A 15317-nucleotide genomic window follows, 5' to 3' on the forward strand; every position below is an offset into this window, starting at 1 on the left:
TTCATTTTTTTTTAATATTCCTTCGACACAAAATTCATAACTCAAAAAGCTAATCAAATATCATAAGTTTAGTACACTTTTCACATTAATCACCTCTAAATAAGACTTACTGGCTCTCAACTTTAAATTGATCCTCTGCGGACCAACTTGTACGATTCCACCGCCATGTCCTCCGCCCTCGGTATAAGCGTACGTCGAGGAACCGTGATATTCCGTCTTGGAGGACTGGTTCGTGGAACCCTCGAATCCGGTACCCCAATGGAAACCCCCCTCGTTTGCTTTCGAGTGGGTTCTGGTCAATTTAACGTTCGAGATGACGCTCATGATATTGTCAGGGTTGTGGATGTACTCCTCTTTGCATTGTTCTTCTTTGACGGTCAATGGGAAGGACGGTTGGAAGCACCTGGCAGTACCCTTGAACTCCTAAAGGAATTATCGTATTTAGAAGAGAACAGAGGGAGTTGTAGTAAAAAAAAAACTCATGGTCTATCTTGGTTTACACGACACAGGAGAATTGCATCTCTATCTGATCACCAAGCAGTTGTAGCCAGGATCAACCTTTCCAAAGTGAAACTACAGTTGACAGCTTTTTAATTAATTAATTGTTTCTATAATTTGGCCACGATAATACAGACTGGACGATGATATACAGTTCCCTTGTTCCTTACAACCAAGGAAGATTACTACAAGCTTAAATTGGAGATGGCACACAATAAACCCAAGGAAAATTGCAGAATTATTAATGAACTCAATGGAAACTAAACAATATCCAATTGATGCAAATATGTTTAATCAGTTTACTCAACGTACTTCTGCCAAGGATTCACTAACACATGGGGTTAATTGTTCTTCATACAGTTAAGAATAAGCACACTTATGGGATTAATCAATTTTCTGTCAAGATTCTTCAAAGTCTACTAGATCAACAGCAACATTCCAAATTGCCTCAAATTATCTATTGTGAAACCTCTATTTAAAGGTGGTGAACTAAATGACCCTGCTACTAACTTTTACCATTGAAGATCATAGATATGTTGGTTAAGAAAAATATATTTATTTTATTTTTTAATTTTTATTTCTTCCAGGCAGTTCACTATCGGTTTCTTCTATGTGGTGGAAATCATTCTTTATCTCATCTGAGAAAATGATTAGCTGCTTCTAGGTAGTTGAAGTTCATGTCACTTTAATATTTGGACAGTTGGATTCAAAGAGAATGAATAGGAAATTACTTGAGTTCCTTAGAGAAAACAAAAAAAATGGCAGTGTTCTGTGATTCCTCCAAAGCATTTGATTGCATGAATACTCAATAAGCTCCGATGCTATGGTTTCAGAGATGTTGTCTCTGGAATTCTTGTCTGGCATGAGGCAAATTGTCAAGTCAATCCCAATAGATCATGGAAATCTAATTAAAAACTGGCCTCAACTGCCTGGAAGAAATGAAAAATTAATTCCGTTGCCTTAAAAACTGATGAAATTACCCTGGAATTGAATAATTACCCACTATGAAGCCATGATATAGAAAATAGAGGGAAAAGTTGAATTCTCATTTATATAATCTCAGTTCTCATCTCTCTCTCTTATCTCAGTTGAAGAATTAGAAGAGAATGGGAATAAAGTGTAGATGTATGAAATGTAAACCATGTAAACTATAAAAATACATAAAACTTATATTGTGCTGTTTGTTTATATAGGAAGCAACATGTTTAATTTATAAAAATACAAATTTCAACCATCTGCCACTTGAGATAAAGTTTGCACACACTCAGTTTTGCTTCAAAAGATCTGTTGCATCACTCCTTAAAAATGAATCATTTTATAGTCTGTCAGAACATTTTAATCATGACTAGGAATAAACCATTATTATGCAACAGGATGTTTTGTTTCGGGTAATAACTTTAATCACTCTGATATGTTTGTTATATATTTGCTCGTTTCTGTATTTGATTCCTATTTAATCACTATTAATATATAATATACTTACAGGATCGTAGCACCAAGCACAAGAAGGAGTCTGGATACAGTCCTGGCAAGTACCTTTCGAGCTGCATGGGTTTTGGGCGGTGAATCTTTGTGGAACTTGAGCCAAGGCTGTAGACACACTTAAAATGGTTAAAAGTATGCACTTGGAGTAACCCATGATGATGATGTATTAACCTAGAAAAGGACATTTAATTTTTAAATTACATATTTCATTATAAATAACGCGTTTCAGTGTTTAACCGCTTTATTTCTTGAATTTGGGTCAGCTGTACTGTTTAAAATTGAACATGTGGCATAGGGACCAAAACATGTTAAAAAACCATAAAAATTTGATTTTTACCTTGACGGCATGTGCTAAGAAAACCACATTTTCTGCTTCATTAAACATTATTTATTTATCAAACATTGTCTAACAGGAAATTTGTAATAATAAGACAACTTATATATGCTTGACAGATCAAGAAGTAATTATGCAAAGCAGAAACTTAAAAAAACTATGTACTTTAGGAAGTTTAAATTAACAAAAAAGAAAGAGAGAATAATTGATGTTTATAAGGTCGTAATTGCAGTAATTTTGTTTTTAAATGTAACAGTAACAGGTCAATATCATTATTGCTGTGTATAATATTGAACCGTGAGTAAACTATACTTATAATAGCACAATGCCTCAGAGATAAAAAAATAAATCTTTGTAGAAGTAACTTATGGTCACATCCCCTCGGAAGTATGGTATCAAAGGCTTTTGAAAAAAGCCGCATACACAATTTTATGTGAATTTTTATTGAGGCCTACCCCAATAAAAAGATGGTTAATTAATTAATGATGAATGAACAAAAAAAAGTTTGCAGGGATAAGCTTAGGTAATTGTCAATATTATTTGTTGTCTCTTAAGTACAATCGAAAGAAATCCAATAGAAGAGATCGATAAACTCGGTAAACGATTAAAGGTCGATGATCCTGGATTTATTACAGAACAAATAAGGTATTCTAGGTAGAGATAGCGTAAGTAACGTAAATGGTTCGCCGATCTTTTTTTATACGTCCCGTATCGGTATTAACGATCTGTAGGTAAAGAAATGATGGGTTTCTGGTTTATAAAGGTTATCTCCTAAAATTCTAACCTAAAAATATTTGCTTTGCGCCTACATTTTAAGGTTATATCTTTTTTGTACAATTTTAGCACTTACAATGGTATGGTAAGTATGAAAAGAAAAGAAAAATACATTTATAATAAAACAATATTAAAAGCAATTAGAACAAAATTTTTAATTATTCTTTTAAATGATTAAACTTTTATTCACAATAATGTTTAAAATCTGTAGAGTATTGCATCAATTAGAATGAAATCATTAGGGTTTCTAATATAATAGGTGGGCATTAAACACTATCAAAAATGTCCTATTTTTAATCAGTAATCTTTTTGATTGGGCATCTGCTCTAAATGTTGCAATTAAATAATAAAATTATGCGATTTCTTATTAAATAAAATTTGAATTTTCTCGCCTTAAATTGGACAAGCCTTTACACCATTTTGATTCGTCCAATTAGGTACCACAAACTGCCAAGTTAGTTACAACAGTTACCATTGCCAAGCGAGAGGATGCTAGCAGATTTGTCAGAATAATTTCATCAGTTTGTATGCTGTAACCTTTTGTCATTATTTTATTATTACCAGTATGTCAGTAAATTTTAGACATTTTCAGGGTAAACAGAGGATCAGAATAACAATTGGGTTGGCCAAAGGATCATTTGGTTAATGAATTAGACAAGTAGGGTTTTATAAGTGATAAGTGAACAGATTATGGGTTTAAATTTGACTTTTATAATGACATCTGAAAAATTCTAACCTAAAAATGTTCCCTTTACTACCCTCTGTCGACTACATCTTAGCTAATGTTTTTTTTGGTAAAAATGGGGTCAGAATATTGTTGGGGCTGACCGAAGGATCAGTTGCATAACAAACTTGTCAAGAAAAGCCTTGGAAATGTAAGGAATTGATTTTCTAAAAATAAAAGTAGGGTTATGTTCCTGAAAAATAGACTAAAAAAACCAAAACTCTCTACTAGTGAGTTTTCTTATGACAACAAATCGATAGCAGGAATTTTGGTTTAATAAACAACCCATGGTATCATGAAGAAATTCAACACTGCACCTCTTGACTATTATGAACCACCATGTATATAATAGACAACATAATGAGTCATTTAACTAAATAAATCCATTTTCTATAACAGCATCTTCTATTTTAGGAAACTTATTGGTCTCAATATTATTAACAGTAAATCTGTGACAAATGCGATTATATGAATAAATTTATTTCTTGGAACACCATCTGAAATCGAAAGTTTCAATAACAAGCCATGGTGTGTTAAAACCATAATTTAACGCCTACACTGTCCGTTTATTTTATGCAATTTTAAGCCTAAGTATGTTCCTTTAAAGCCCTTTTAAGGACCCTTAGAACGGGTTTCAAGACGTAAACAAACTCTGGGTGAATTTGTTTAGGTTAAAAATATTGTTTACTCTTTTTGGATATCAATGTTCTTGGCCTAAATTGGGTTTTTTGTACTTAAAAGAATCTCGAGGTCAATGAGAGGTTATTCCCAAGGGAGTGTGGATTAGATTAAATTATTATAAGGGTGTTTTGAAGCCAAAATATTATTATTTAAACAACGGAAGTAACATATTATAAGATTGCATTAGTAATGTGTTTATTTATAGATTGGGATGTTATGATGATGATGAGGAGGTCTAGGATTACATGTTATATTTACAATAAAACAAACGAACGGGTGCTTACCTATATCTAATAGAGATTCTATAAATAGGAAAGATAAGGCTTTTTATCACATTAGTCACTAGATAAAGACTCGCACACCCTTTACACTTCCCAGAGTACACAGCACAGCACCAAAAGCTGAGGAACAAAACCGATTCCATTTTTGGCCTCGGCCATGTGTTAGAGAGAGATCACCTTCGGGAATTTCTCGCAGGCGTGAGAGAGATGGATTAGAAGAAGCGGTGTTGCCGTTGCTCCAGAATTATCAGTAGAATGCAAGAAAATGACGTTTTAAGAATACATGTTTTTAGTCTTATATGATGTTACTTAGCAACTGTGCTAGTGAATTCAAATTACAGAATTCTGTTGCGTTTGCTTGGGAGTGTTATCAGTTGGCGTATAGATGGCCCCAGTCTTTAGTAATATGTCTGTCTTATTCTCTTATGATTAGAGATGAAGTATTAAAAAGGGATAAAGCCTATTTAGAGAACTTAGAAGTAATTTCAACAGAGGTCGACCCTGCTATTATCCTGCTGTGTTAAATTTGTAAACGCTATTTAAGTGTTAAAGTTTATCGCGCTAAAGTTGTCCATTAGAGATTGGACCCCATTGGTCGTAGTTCCGAGAACTTCCGGATATGACATGGTCTCGCGACGGTTAGCAGCAAAGCGTTAAAATTCAACGCATACGCGTTGAGACAATGGATTCAAAAAAAAGTTGAATAAAGTACTTGAAAAAGTGATGAAACGGGAACGGGGGCGCCATGGCAGACCTCTAACCCCTTTTGCTGATGAGGGGTGGGGAAGGACGAGAAATGCCAACCCTAAATCATCGGCTAACTTCGACCTTGCGTGACATTGACGCTGTTACGTTATGGTTTTAATTGCTGGCCGCCTAGAGACGTGTGGAAGTTTTGGGTCTTACGACCGTGGTAAAAAATTTAAACAAAGAATTATTGGGGGTAACGCTGTTTGATCGGGTTTTGACAGAATCCGTAAGGGATTGGTTGGTTAGTGTTAGTGTTTATTGACGTCGTTAAAGTGAAATTTTATTGTTGCAACAATGTTTAAACGTAGTAAAATAAACAGCTTCTAAGAGAATTAAAACGAGTAAGAAACAGTAAAGCCGGATTTGTACAGAGGAATAAGATAAAATAACGAATAAGGTTAGAATAAAATGCAAATGCGCAGGCTGTATTAGTCATAATATCCAGTTAACAAGAGAGATGTCAGATGTATGTTCGATAACGTGATTGGTTACCCTTTTTTCTTATTTGTTATTTTGTTACCTGTATAAATGGGAACTATCAATAAGGCCTTTCTTTAATTTTTTATCTTATTTGCTATTTTATGTTATTTATCTGTATAAATCCAGCTTAACTAATAATTACTATTGTATTCTATTGGTCCTTATATTATTATTTAAAAATTACTGGGTTGGTGCAAAATTAAAAATTATAGGATATGCACACATCTTATTCTGATTTAATTTTAGATCTGCAAAATGCATTACAAACCTGCAAGGAGTCCACCGATTTTCGCGAGGATTATAGTTCTTCACATGATCCAAATTCTGCTCAATCAGATATTTTGATTATTCATTTTGGTATGTTATATTGAATTACCACTTACCACACTCATATCGTTGATAATTTTAAATCTTCTTTTTTAAAATTTTTACCTACTCGCGTGCAATAAAGTGCACTTTACAGCACTGTTTTCAAGACGGAAAGTATCACTTTACTGCACACAATGCAGTAAAGTTACTTTATCGCATAGTGTGCGGTAAAGTAAAATTGAAAATTAAAGTCAAAGTCAATAATGCCTTTTTTAATGCTCGTAGGTAAAATTTTGTGCTTGACACATACAGAAAGTGCCTTTACCGTCCTTGATGGCTTGACCGAACTTCGCTTTGCATTGTTCGGTCAACTGCTATCGTGTGCGATAAAGTATCACTTTCCGCACTTGTTAGGTAAATAACTATTGCTTCATTCTAATAATTACCTCATTGAACAAAGCCTCATTTATTAGGAGTCTTAATAAAATTTGATCAAATTTTATTGTACGCAGTTGTTACAGATTCAGCTAAAGAGTTAACTGAGACGAATCCCTCCTGTGGTGTTTCTGTGGTCCAATGCGAAGAGATTGCAGAAGAACAATCGGCATCGTTACAAGTGCTAGAAAATTTGGTAGAGTCAATTGAGACGAATCCTGCCTGTGGTCCATTGCGAAGAATTTGCAGAAAAACCACGAGTTCCAGAAAACTTGATAGAAAACATCAAATATTCGGTCAACGAATTCAATCTGTTCGAGTATACAATTGAAACCGAGAATGATAAAGACTTACTCACTAATAAAATACCGAGTGAAAGTTCATTTACTTCTGAGGAATATGTCCTAGAAGAGGAAGAAAACGAGTCAACAAGTGACAATGATGAAGATGGTGAAACAAATTCTATAGAAATACCTCTACAACCAACAACATCCAGAGAAGTTTTGGTACCTGAAGTTAAAAAAACACAGAAAAGGAATGCAGAACCAGATACATGGAAAAGAAACGAACGAAAAATAAAAAGAATGTCTGGTAAGAGCTATCAAACCAGAAAAAATATCGTTATGCGAGAAAAAAAGCCAAGCTACATCAATTGCTCAAGGTGCAGATTCAAATGTTCTGATAAGATATCTTTGGAGAGCACAAAAAGCACGCTTATGCTCGTTGGTCACAGAAAATAGCATTCAACATCACAGGAAACGAAAGCCAGAAAGCAATATCACAAAAACTAAATCACGCGTATATTCACTACCTGATGAACAAGGCTCTAATGTGCGAGTTTGCTTAAATTTTTTTTGTGCAACTTTTAGCATAAGTTTTCAAATTATTGACCTTGCTTTGAAAAAACGTGGTCCAGGTGAAGCTTATATTGGTACTGATGGACGAAAAGGAAAAATTCCTGCCAATATTACATCCGAAAAAGCAACAAATCATATTAAAAAACATATAGACAGCTTTCCTCGTATGGAAAGTCACTACAGTCGGCGCGATACGAAAAAATTGTATTTGGCAGCTGATTTGAATTTATCTGTTATGTATCGTTTGTATGTTGAAATTTATTGTACAAGTGAATCAATCCCTTCTGTTTTTATTAATGTATACCGAAAAATATTTAATAGTTTTGATTCACAACTGTCGTTCCATGTCCCTAAAAAGGACCAATGTTCCACATGCAATGTGTATTATAGCGCTACAGACAAAACCAATTTGGAGGAAAGCTGGCAACTTCACAAAAAGAAGGAGGAAGAAGCAATGGAGATAAAAAAAGATCATTAGAAGACTCAATCTATCCAGCAATTTCTTTTGATTTAGAAGCTATTTTGTTAGTCCCTTTTCCCCGCTGATTTTCAAATCTATTACAAGCGTAAGCTCTCTGTTTTTAATTTCACCATATTTGATTCTTTTGATCACAGTGGTCACTGTTTTCTTTGGGATGAAACTCATGGCTCTAAAGGAGCTTCAGAAATTGGTACGTGCCTATTAAAGTATTTGTATAACTTACCTCAGACTGTGTCACATGTTTCTAGTTTTTCTGATACTTGCGGAGGGCAAAATCGGGATCAATTTGTTACTGCAGCGATGTTGTTTGCTGTCAATAAAATTGAACACTTACAAATTGTAGATCTAAAGTTCATGAAATCCGGCCATTCCTATCTAGAGGCAGATTCAATACACGCCACTATTGAACGAGCACGTAAACATCGCAAAATTTTCACAACCGAAGAATAGGCGTTGTTAATAGAAATGGCAAGAAAAAAACCATGTCCGTATCAGGTCTATATAGTTGCTTTTCCAGATTTTTAGGACTTGGCGTCACTTGTAATGCAAAATACCAAAGTAAATACTTCTAAGGAACAAATGAAATGGCTTCACATTAAATGGCTAAGATTTGATAAATCTAAACCATTCATCATTCAATAAAAATATTCATTGACTGATAATGAATTCTTAGAATTAAATGTTTTGCAAGAAAGAAAAAAGAAAACTGTATCATGGGAAACTCTGGAGCACAAAAATATAAAGAATAGAAAAGAAATAAAATAAAAGATTGCCAATTTCAGAAGCCAAAAAAAAAGACTTACTTTATTTGCTTGGTAAGCAAATTATTCCCTTGTTCAATATAAAACAAATCCTAACGTCGACGATGAAGAGGATTAAAATGCCGATAATACGATAAGCTTTGTTCTACCTTCAATTTGTCACCGAATGTGTTTTTCTCAATAAAATCTTGAAATTGTAATAATAAATAAATTGTTTTTTTTATTAAGCCTATTTGTAGTATGTCCACTCGAGGATATTTAATATATTGTATCTCCAGCATATTTCGAATTATAACTATTTTTATTAAAAATGGTGATAGCAATTTGTAATATCATAATATATTGGTATTACAAATACCTGAACTCACTTAAAAAATACCAAATATTTACCAGAAATTTACTTGCGGAATTAATGCGGAAGAAAATCTATTTTTCGTATTTCTGCAAAATTTATAAATTTGGACATACAATATTTGCGCTTTAAACCATCGATATATCATTATGCATATGTGAATAAAATATGTAGGGCAATTTAAAGTCTTTTATTTTAACAAATATTTTCTTTATTTGTATGATACAGGTAAGTAGTAATAAGGGTATATTCCGTCTGTATCTTTGCTTACGGTAAATGGTAAAAATATTTGTCTGAGTAACGTGACGTGCGGCAAACAAAATGTAGATCAGCGAATTTGGTTGTCCTTGTTTAGAAAGAGATAAATCGAGTTGACGTGAAGCAAAGTGAAAAAATATTTCGTCCAGTACATAGACTTATAACCAAGGATAGACCCAGCATGTTTACATTAAATGAAATCATACACGCATATAGATATAAAGGCCATGATGCCAAGTTGAAAAGATGTTTCGCCGGAAAATGTATTATTTTTCTATTTAATTGCCAATAATCCACAAATTATCACACTATTTACTGTAACAAGTTCCCATATCAAATATAAAATATTCGTGTCATGCAAAATTTGTTCCTCAGGTACCTAAATACCTAAAAATACAATAAAATACCAGTTTTATACGACCGCACCCAAAACAACGGAATTTCCGAAACAAACTGACCTGGTGACGAAAGTGGCAACTCATCTGTTTACGACGTAAATTCATTTTTACTATTTCATTCATTTTTCGTGTGCGCTGTTGCCTAACAGAGATCTCGAGCTTTATAGTCGTTTTTTTGTGATTATTTGATTGTTTTTAACGTTTTTTGTGTTGTTTTGGACTATTAAGACTTAATACCATGACTAAAAAGTGTCACGTGTGCCAAAGAACGAGTACTACGTCGGAAAATGTATATTTTCATAGGTAAGCGAGAATATTTACGTCAAGCATGATTTTGAGTATCAGTGGCGGCGCTACGCCACGAAATGATAGTAAACCATACCATAAAATAATGTCGTTTTCATTTCATCACAATAAAGTAGTGTATTTTATAATATTATATATTGTATTTTGTGAGTTCATTCACGAAATAAAATATTATAACTTTTAGGTAGGTATAATAAAATAAATTAAGAAATTAAATAAAAAAAGTTCACGGTATGTTTTGTTTTTTTATGCACAGTACATGCTAGGCAAAATAACATTATCTCATTATATAAAATAAGGATTGGTCAACTTTTAACTTTTTATACTAAAATCAATTTGATTTGCCTTGGATTTGCATTTGTCCATAGTAAAATAAACTTTTTTTAAGTGATTGCTTTTTTCAAATTTATTTTTTGATATTTTTTCTTGAAAATAAGTTGTTTGTTTTGTTTTTTTGTTGTAATTATCCCAAACAAGTAAAGAAAATTTATCATGCTGTGCAATGTTTAGTAAGAGTAAGTAGGTATTTTATTTTCCTGCATGAACTCATAAAAATAAAAACACTTATTATTTTATTTTGTTGGCATGAAACAAATATTAGGTACCTAAATCTTTCGTTAAAAATATCTATTTTATTCTAGACTAGTAATAATGTTATTTTATTACTTACCCCCTAAAGTACTTTATAAATACTAGATTTTAATTTTTTAGATTTCCATCTGAACCTGCTGAATAAACCAATTACCAAAATCTGCACTGATTTGCTCTGAACATTTTAAGTCATCTGACTTTTTTCAGAGTCGAGATGACAAAAAATGTCTTAAGCCAGGTTCCCTTCCAAAGTTAGTGGGATCTCTTTATGATAGTTCTTCGACTAGGTAAGAATTTTGTTAATTATTTTCTGCTTATTTTAAAATATTTGCTATATTCTTTAAAAATTTTAAAAAAACTTACCTAAACTTACCAAGAAAATATTGGAATTTCAAGTCTCATGACATTTTGAAATATACATATGTATGTATAGGTATATATAGATTTGATTTTTACAATTTTCTTCTTCAAACAACCTGCATTTTACAATAATAAAAATCGATATGGGTCTATTTAATAATTGCTTAAGTAATTCTTAATGAAATTCAGTCATTACTATTTTTATTAAAAAAAATCCTATTAACAGTTCTTGAAATTTGAACTATAATAATGACTAATTAAATTTCTTAGTCTTTATCTTTCCCCTCTAATCTTTATATCCTAAAAAAAAAACAAAATATATACAGGGTGTCTTAAATACCATGTTCCACATTGCTATCTTAAAAACTCTAAAAGATAGGCGATTAGGGCGGTTAAATTAGAAAAAAGTTCCCAATTTTGATGCTCATTCCAAATCCTTTTACAGTGTTTCCTATCATTTAGAAACTAATATGAATTTTGCAACAATGTAAAAGATTTGGAGTGAGCATCAAAATTGGCAACCTTTTTCTAATTTAACCGCCCTCATATATCTTTTATAGTTTCCGAGATAGCAATAGTGGCACATGGCATTTAAGACACCCTGTATAGCCTACTTTAATGGAAGAAAAAACCTTAATAGTACATATTTTTATCAATAATATGTACAATATAATTTTTATGTCACGTTTGTATATTAGTACCTACAATTGCTGTAGATTTATAAGTAAAACTTTTTCAGCTTATCATCTCAAAGTTTTAACATCAGTTTGTCACCTTGTGGATCCAAGCTTACAGAAAATGAGCCGGTCGCTCGTAATGTTACTGCGAAATGTTCACCAGACATTGATCATGAATTATCCTGCATACCTGGCCCTTCAGAAATGATACAGAGATCATCACCTACATCTTCTAGGACAGCTACTGCCTCTGAAGCTGAATCAGAGGCCTGTACTAGTGTTTCAGCTGATCATTCCACGTTACAGCCCAAGGCAGTTGACGGAGATAGCCTTCCTGAAGCTAAGGAGGCACTGGTGTTTATGGTGGTACCCATCAATGATTCTTGAAAAGTGCCTGTTGGGTATTTTTTTCTAAATGGGCTTGAATCTGCTGCTAAAGCAGACTTAGTAATTAATTGTATCAGATTAATACTGTGATGACAGTAATACTGTGAATTTATTTATGTGAATAAATTTATATATTATTTTAGAAAATCTTTGGTTTTCGTTTTTACTGCATACCCCATAACATTTTATAAGAAAAAAGAATCTCTTATAAAATGCTCATAGTGGAAAAAACAATTATTACAAAAGTATTGATCCCATGGAGAACCTTAATACCTCGAGTCTTAAAGACAATATTTTTTTTTTAAAATATGTAATTGATTAATAAATTCATAACAATGTTACCGGCCAAAGCTGTCGGTTTTTAACAATTTTAAATAATATTTTATACCGATTTAAAAAAAATAAATGAAAATTTTCGCGTAAATTCAAGCTTCAATTTCTAAAACACTGAGCGGTAGAGACACAATTTGTTTATGCTATCTTAACACGAAAATAAACAAGCCCTTTAAATTTCAACCTGCTGCCGACCTACTTTTTTTGCAATTTTTAAAATTTCCGCTCCAAAAACAGCCCGTACGTTTCGCATGGCAATAATAATTTATTATTATTGTTATTATGATATAAAACGGGTGTGTACTTTCATTTTACCACTTTTTCGTTTATCTGCCACACGTAATAGGTATAAGTTTGTTGACAAATTTTCAAATTGTCTCAGTAATCCAAATGACATCCGGTTGTATATCATATTTACAATATTTTATCAGTTGATAAAGATATTTTATAAGAATTAAGGATTTATTAAATGTAAAGTCAATTAAAATAAATAATATATTGAAAAGAAAAAATAGTATTACAAAAAATTAACTACGCCTATGGCTGTTGAAACGAAATGACCGAAATGAAAAATCGATACATTGAGGCATGCGTGTTTCACGGCGACATCAGAGCAGCAGTCGCTGCAGCGGACGGTGCGACGTTGCCAAACGATAGTTTATCGCTTTTCCTAAATTTCCATGACTGATCGCTACTTATTGCGATTTATGAATGAGTAGTTTGGTCTATCCTTGGTTATAAGTCTATGGTCCAGTAGCAACTAAGCAAATTCACACATTTTTGCTTAATCTTTGATTTCTATATAAATAATAAAATTATATACTGTTGCTACCGGATTACTTAAGCTTGTTTGAATAGTAAGACTTAATAGTCCAACAGTGTTTATTTGCATATTTCCTTAGTAAAATATTATTCTATATTAATTATAATTGTTGGAGAAATATCTGTTATAAATACAGTATTATTTAAATAAAAGTAAAAAACTACAGACTGTTGCTACAGGATTCAATTTGATTTTTGTAAAAAGATCCAATTTGTCCAGTAGTAACAGGGTATTAATACATATTTATTTATTTTTTTAGAGCGTTCTATATTTAGAACATAATGTAATATAAATAAATTATGTGCGTAAAAAATACTTCATTGGATTTTTCTGCGTAAGTAGGATTTATCTCCTTATAACCAAAACGCGTTACTCCAAATAATGTTTGATGCATGTCAACTGTGTAATTTTATGTTGAATATTTTGTGTTGTTCCTACTGACGCTTAATAACTTGCAAAAATTCCTTATTTTTCTGCAAATCATGCCATGATTAGCGACATATAACAGAAAATTCTAGTATGAAAAAAAAACGGAATTCTTCAAAGAAAATAGTAAATCGCGAAAAGAAAATGGAACCTATTACACAAAAACACTGACTGTTCCATTTTTGTTGGTTGGATTGGCGGGAGAAATACATTGGGCAAAAACTGGGTAAACGGGAAATAAAAACATAGACTAGGGTCTTGTGCTATCCTTTTTTTAAAATGACGTGAATTAAGTTAATTAGCAGTTAGTCCAGTAACAACAAAATAGACTGCAGAAGTTCTCCACTCGGTTAACGCTCTAATATATCAGGAATAACATATTATGTGCTAATAAATACGAAATTATTTATTGTTAATAGAATGAATGTAAATATTTGTGCGGTTTGCTACTAGACTAATTATTTTTTAACTTGTTTTACTCGAATATCTCCTTTTTTTCCCCTCACGTCAGCTTGCTTTAGACCAGGACAGTAATTAATGCTAGCGCAAATAATGTTTAGTATAAGTCATTGTACATGCCAAGAAGATTTAGACCGTAACTGAAGAATGAAATGCGATACAATCTCAAAAAACTATAACAACTTAATGATAGTAATAACAAGCTTAAATATAAATTATTTATCTAACTTAATCGTTTTTTCGCCCTTCAAATAATAGAGTTGCATTACTGGTTAATGAGCTTTTTATTATCGCACCCCTGCTAATCCCTAAATACATATATATAAATAATAAGTTTTAATTTATATTGGTGGCTTTTCCAAAGGGTTTTTCCTTATTACTCTTTGTGGTATATGAGTGTAAACATTTTATAATATCGCCTTATCAGTCATTTTGTTGTAATCTCTTGCAATAAACGTCAACTACGCTTAATCCAAGAATTATGAAATAATATTATGCATAATAGAAACTTTTATTATTAATATTATTGTTACATTCACCTGAAAATTTAAAAAAAAAATAAGAAGGGAAGGGTTTTATTGGAAGCACTTATTAATAAAACCTATTTATTTATTTTAACAGTGATTAATAATGGACTTTTTACATTTACGATGGTTATAGTTCTACATAAATATATATCTCGTGACTTATGGTATATCATAAATAATAAATATCATTATGGTTAAAATTTATTGATAAAACATAGAAAATCCAATATACGTTTTGGGGTTAAGGTAATTCACACAAGTATATAGTACTTTGGCTGTGGTAAATCCCTATTGTTATATCGTGGAAAAAAATCTAGGTCAAAATCAAAAATTTTGCCTATGTAATGAGAGTGGCTTTTGGGTATCTATATCTGAAATCCGAAGCATTAAACGATACATTAATGTACTTAAATAAGAATTCAAGATTTCTTATAATCTCCAATAATCCTAAGAAAAGTTTAAGAAATTCCATTAAAAATCAATTTTTTATGTTGCGTCATATACTTTACAGATAAAACTGGGAAAAACTAATGACGGTAATAAACCTTTAGGTTTTCAAATCCTCTTGAA

The 15317-nt window shown here is 31.9% G+C and overlaps 1 protein-coding gene and 1 long non-coding RNA gene across 3 annotated transcripts in view; one reads left to right on the forward strand and one right to left on the reverse strand.

Moving 5' to 3' along the window:
* The window catches only part of LOC126741869 (integrin beta-PS), a 49811-nt gene extending 44866 nt beyond the window's left edge, over positions 1–4945 (reverse strand). For both annotated transcript variants that reach the window (XM_050448318.1, XM_050448319.1), the window contains exons 1-3: positions 4781–4945; positions 1982–2154; positions 111–423 (exon numbers count right to left, since the gene is read on the reverse strand). In XM_050448318.1, the coding sequence (XP_050304275.1) occupies positions 111–423; positions 1982–2137 (469 nt within the window). In that variant the 5' untranslated portion in view covers positions 2138–2154; positions 4781–4945. The remainder of the gene's footprint in view (positions 1–110; positions 424–1981; positions 2155–4780) is intronic.
* A 377-nt stretch (positions 4946–5322) lies between these two features.
* Positions 5323–12326, forward strand: LOC126741871 (uncharacterized). Its single transcript, XR_007662416.1, has 5 exons — positions 5323–5868; positions 6254–6364; positions 6829–10161; positions 10876–11042; positions 11855–12326. It is a non-coding gene; the product is annotated as an uncharacterized LOC126741871 (long non-coding RNA).
* The last annotated feature ends 2991 nt before the right edge of the window (positions 12327–15317 follow it).

The sequence above is a fragment of the Anthonomus grandis genome, chromosome 11, assembly GCF_022605725.1.
Source record: "Anthonomus grandis grandis chromosome 11, icAntGran1.3, whole genome shotgun sequence".
Classification (NCBI taxonomy): Eukaryota; Metazoa; Arthropoda; class Insecta; order Coleoptera; family Curculionidae; genus Anthonomus; species Anthonomus grandis.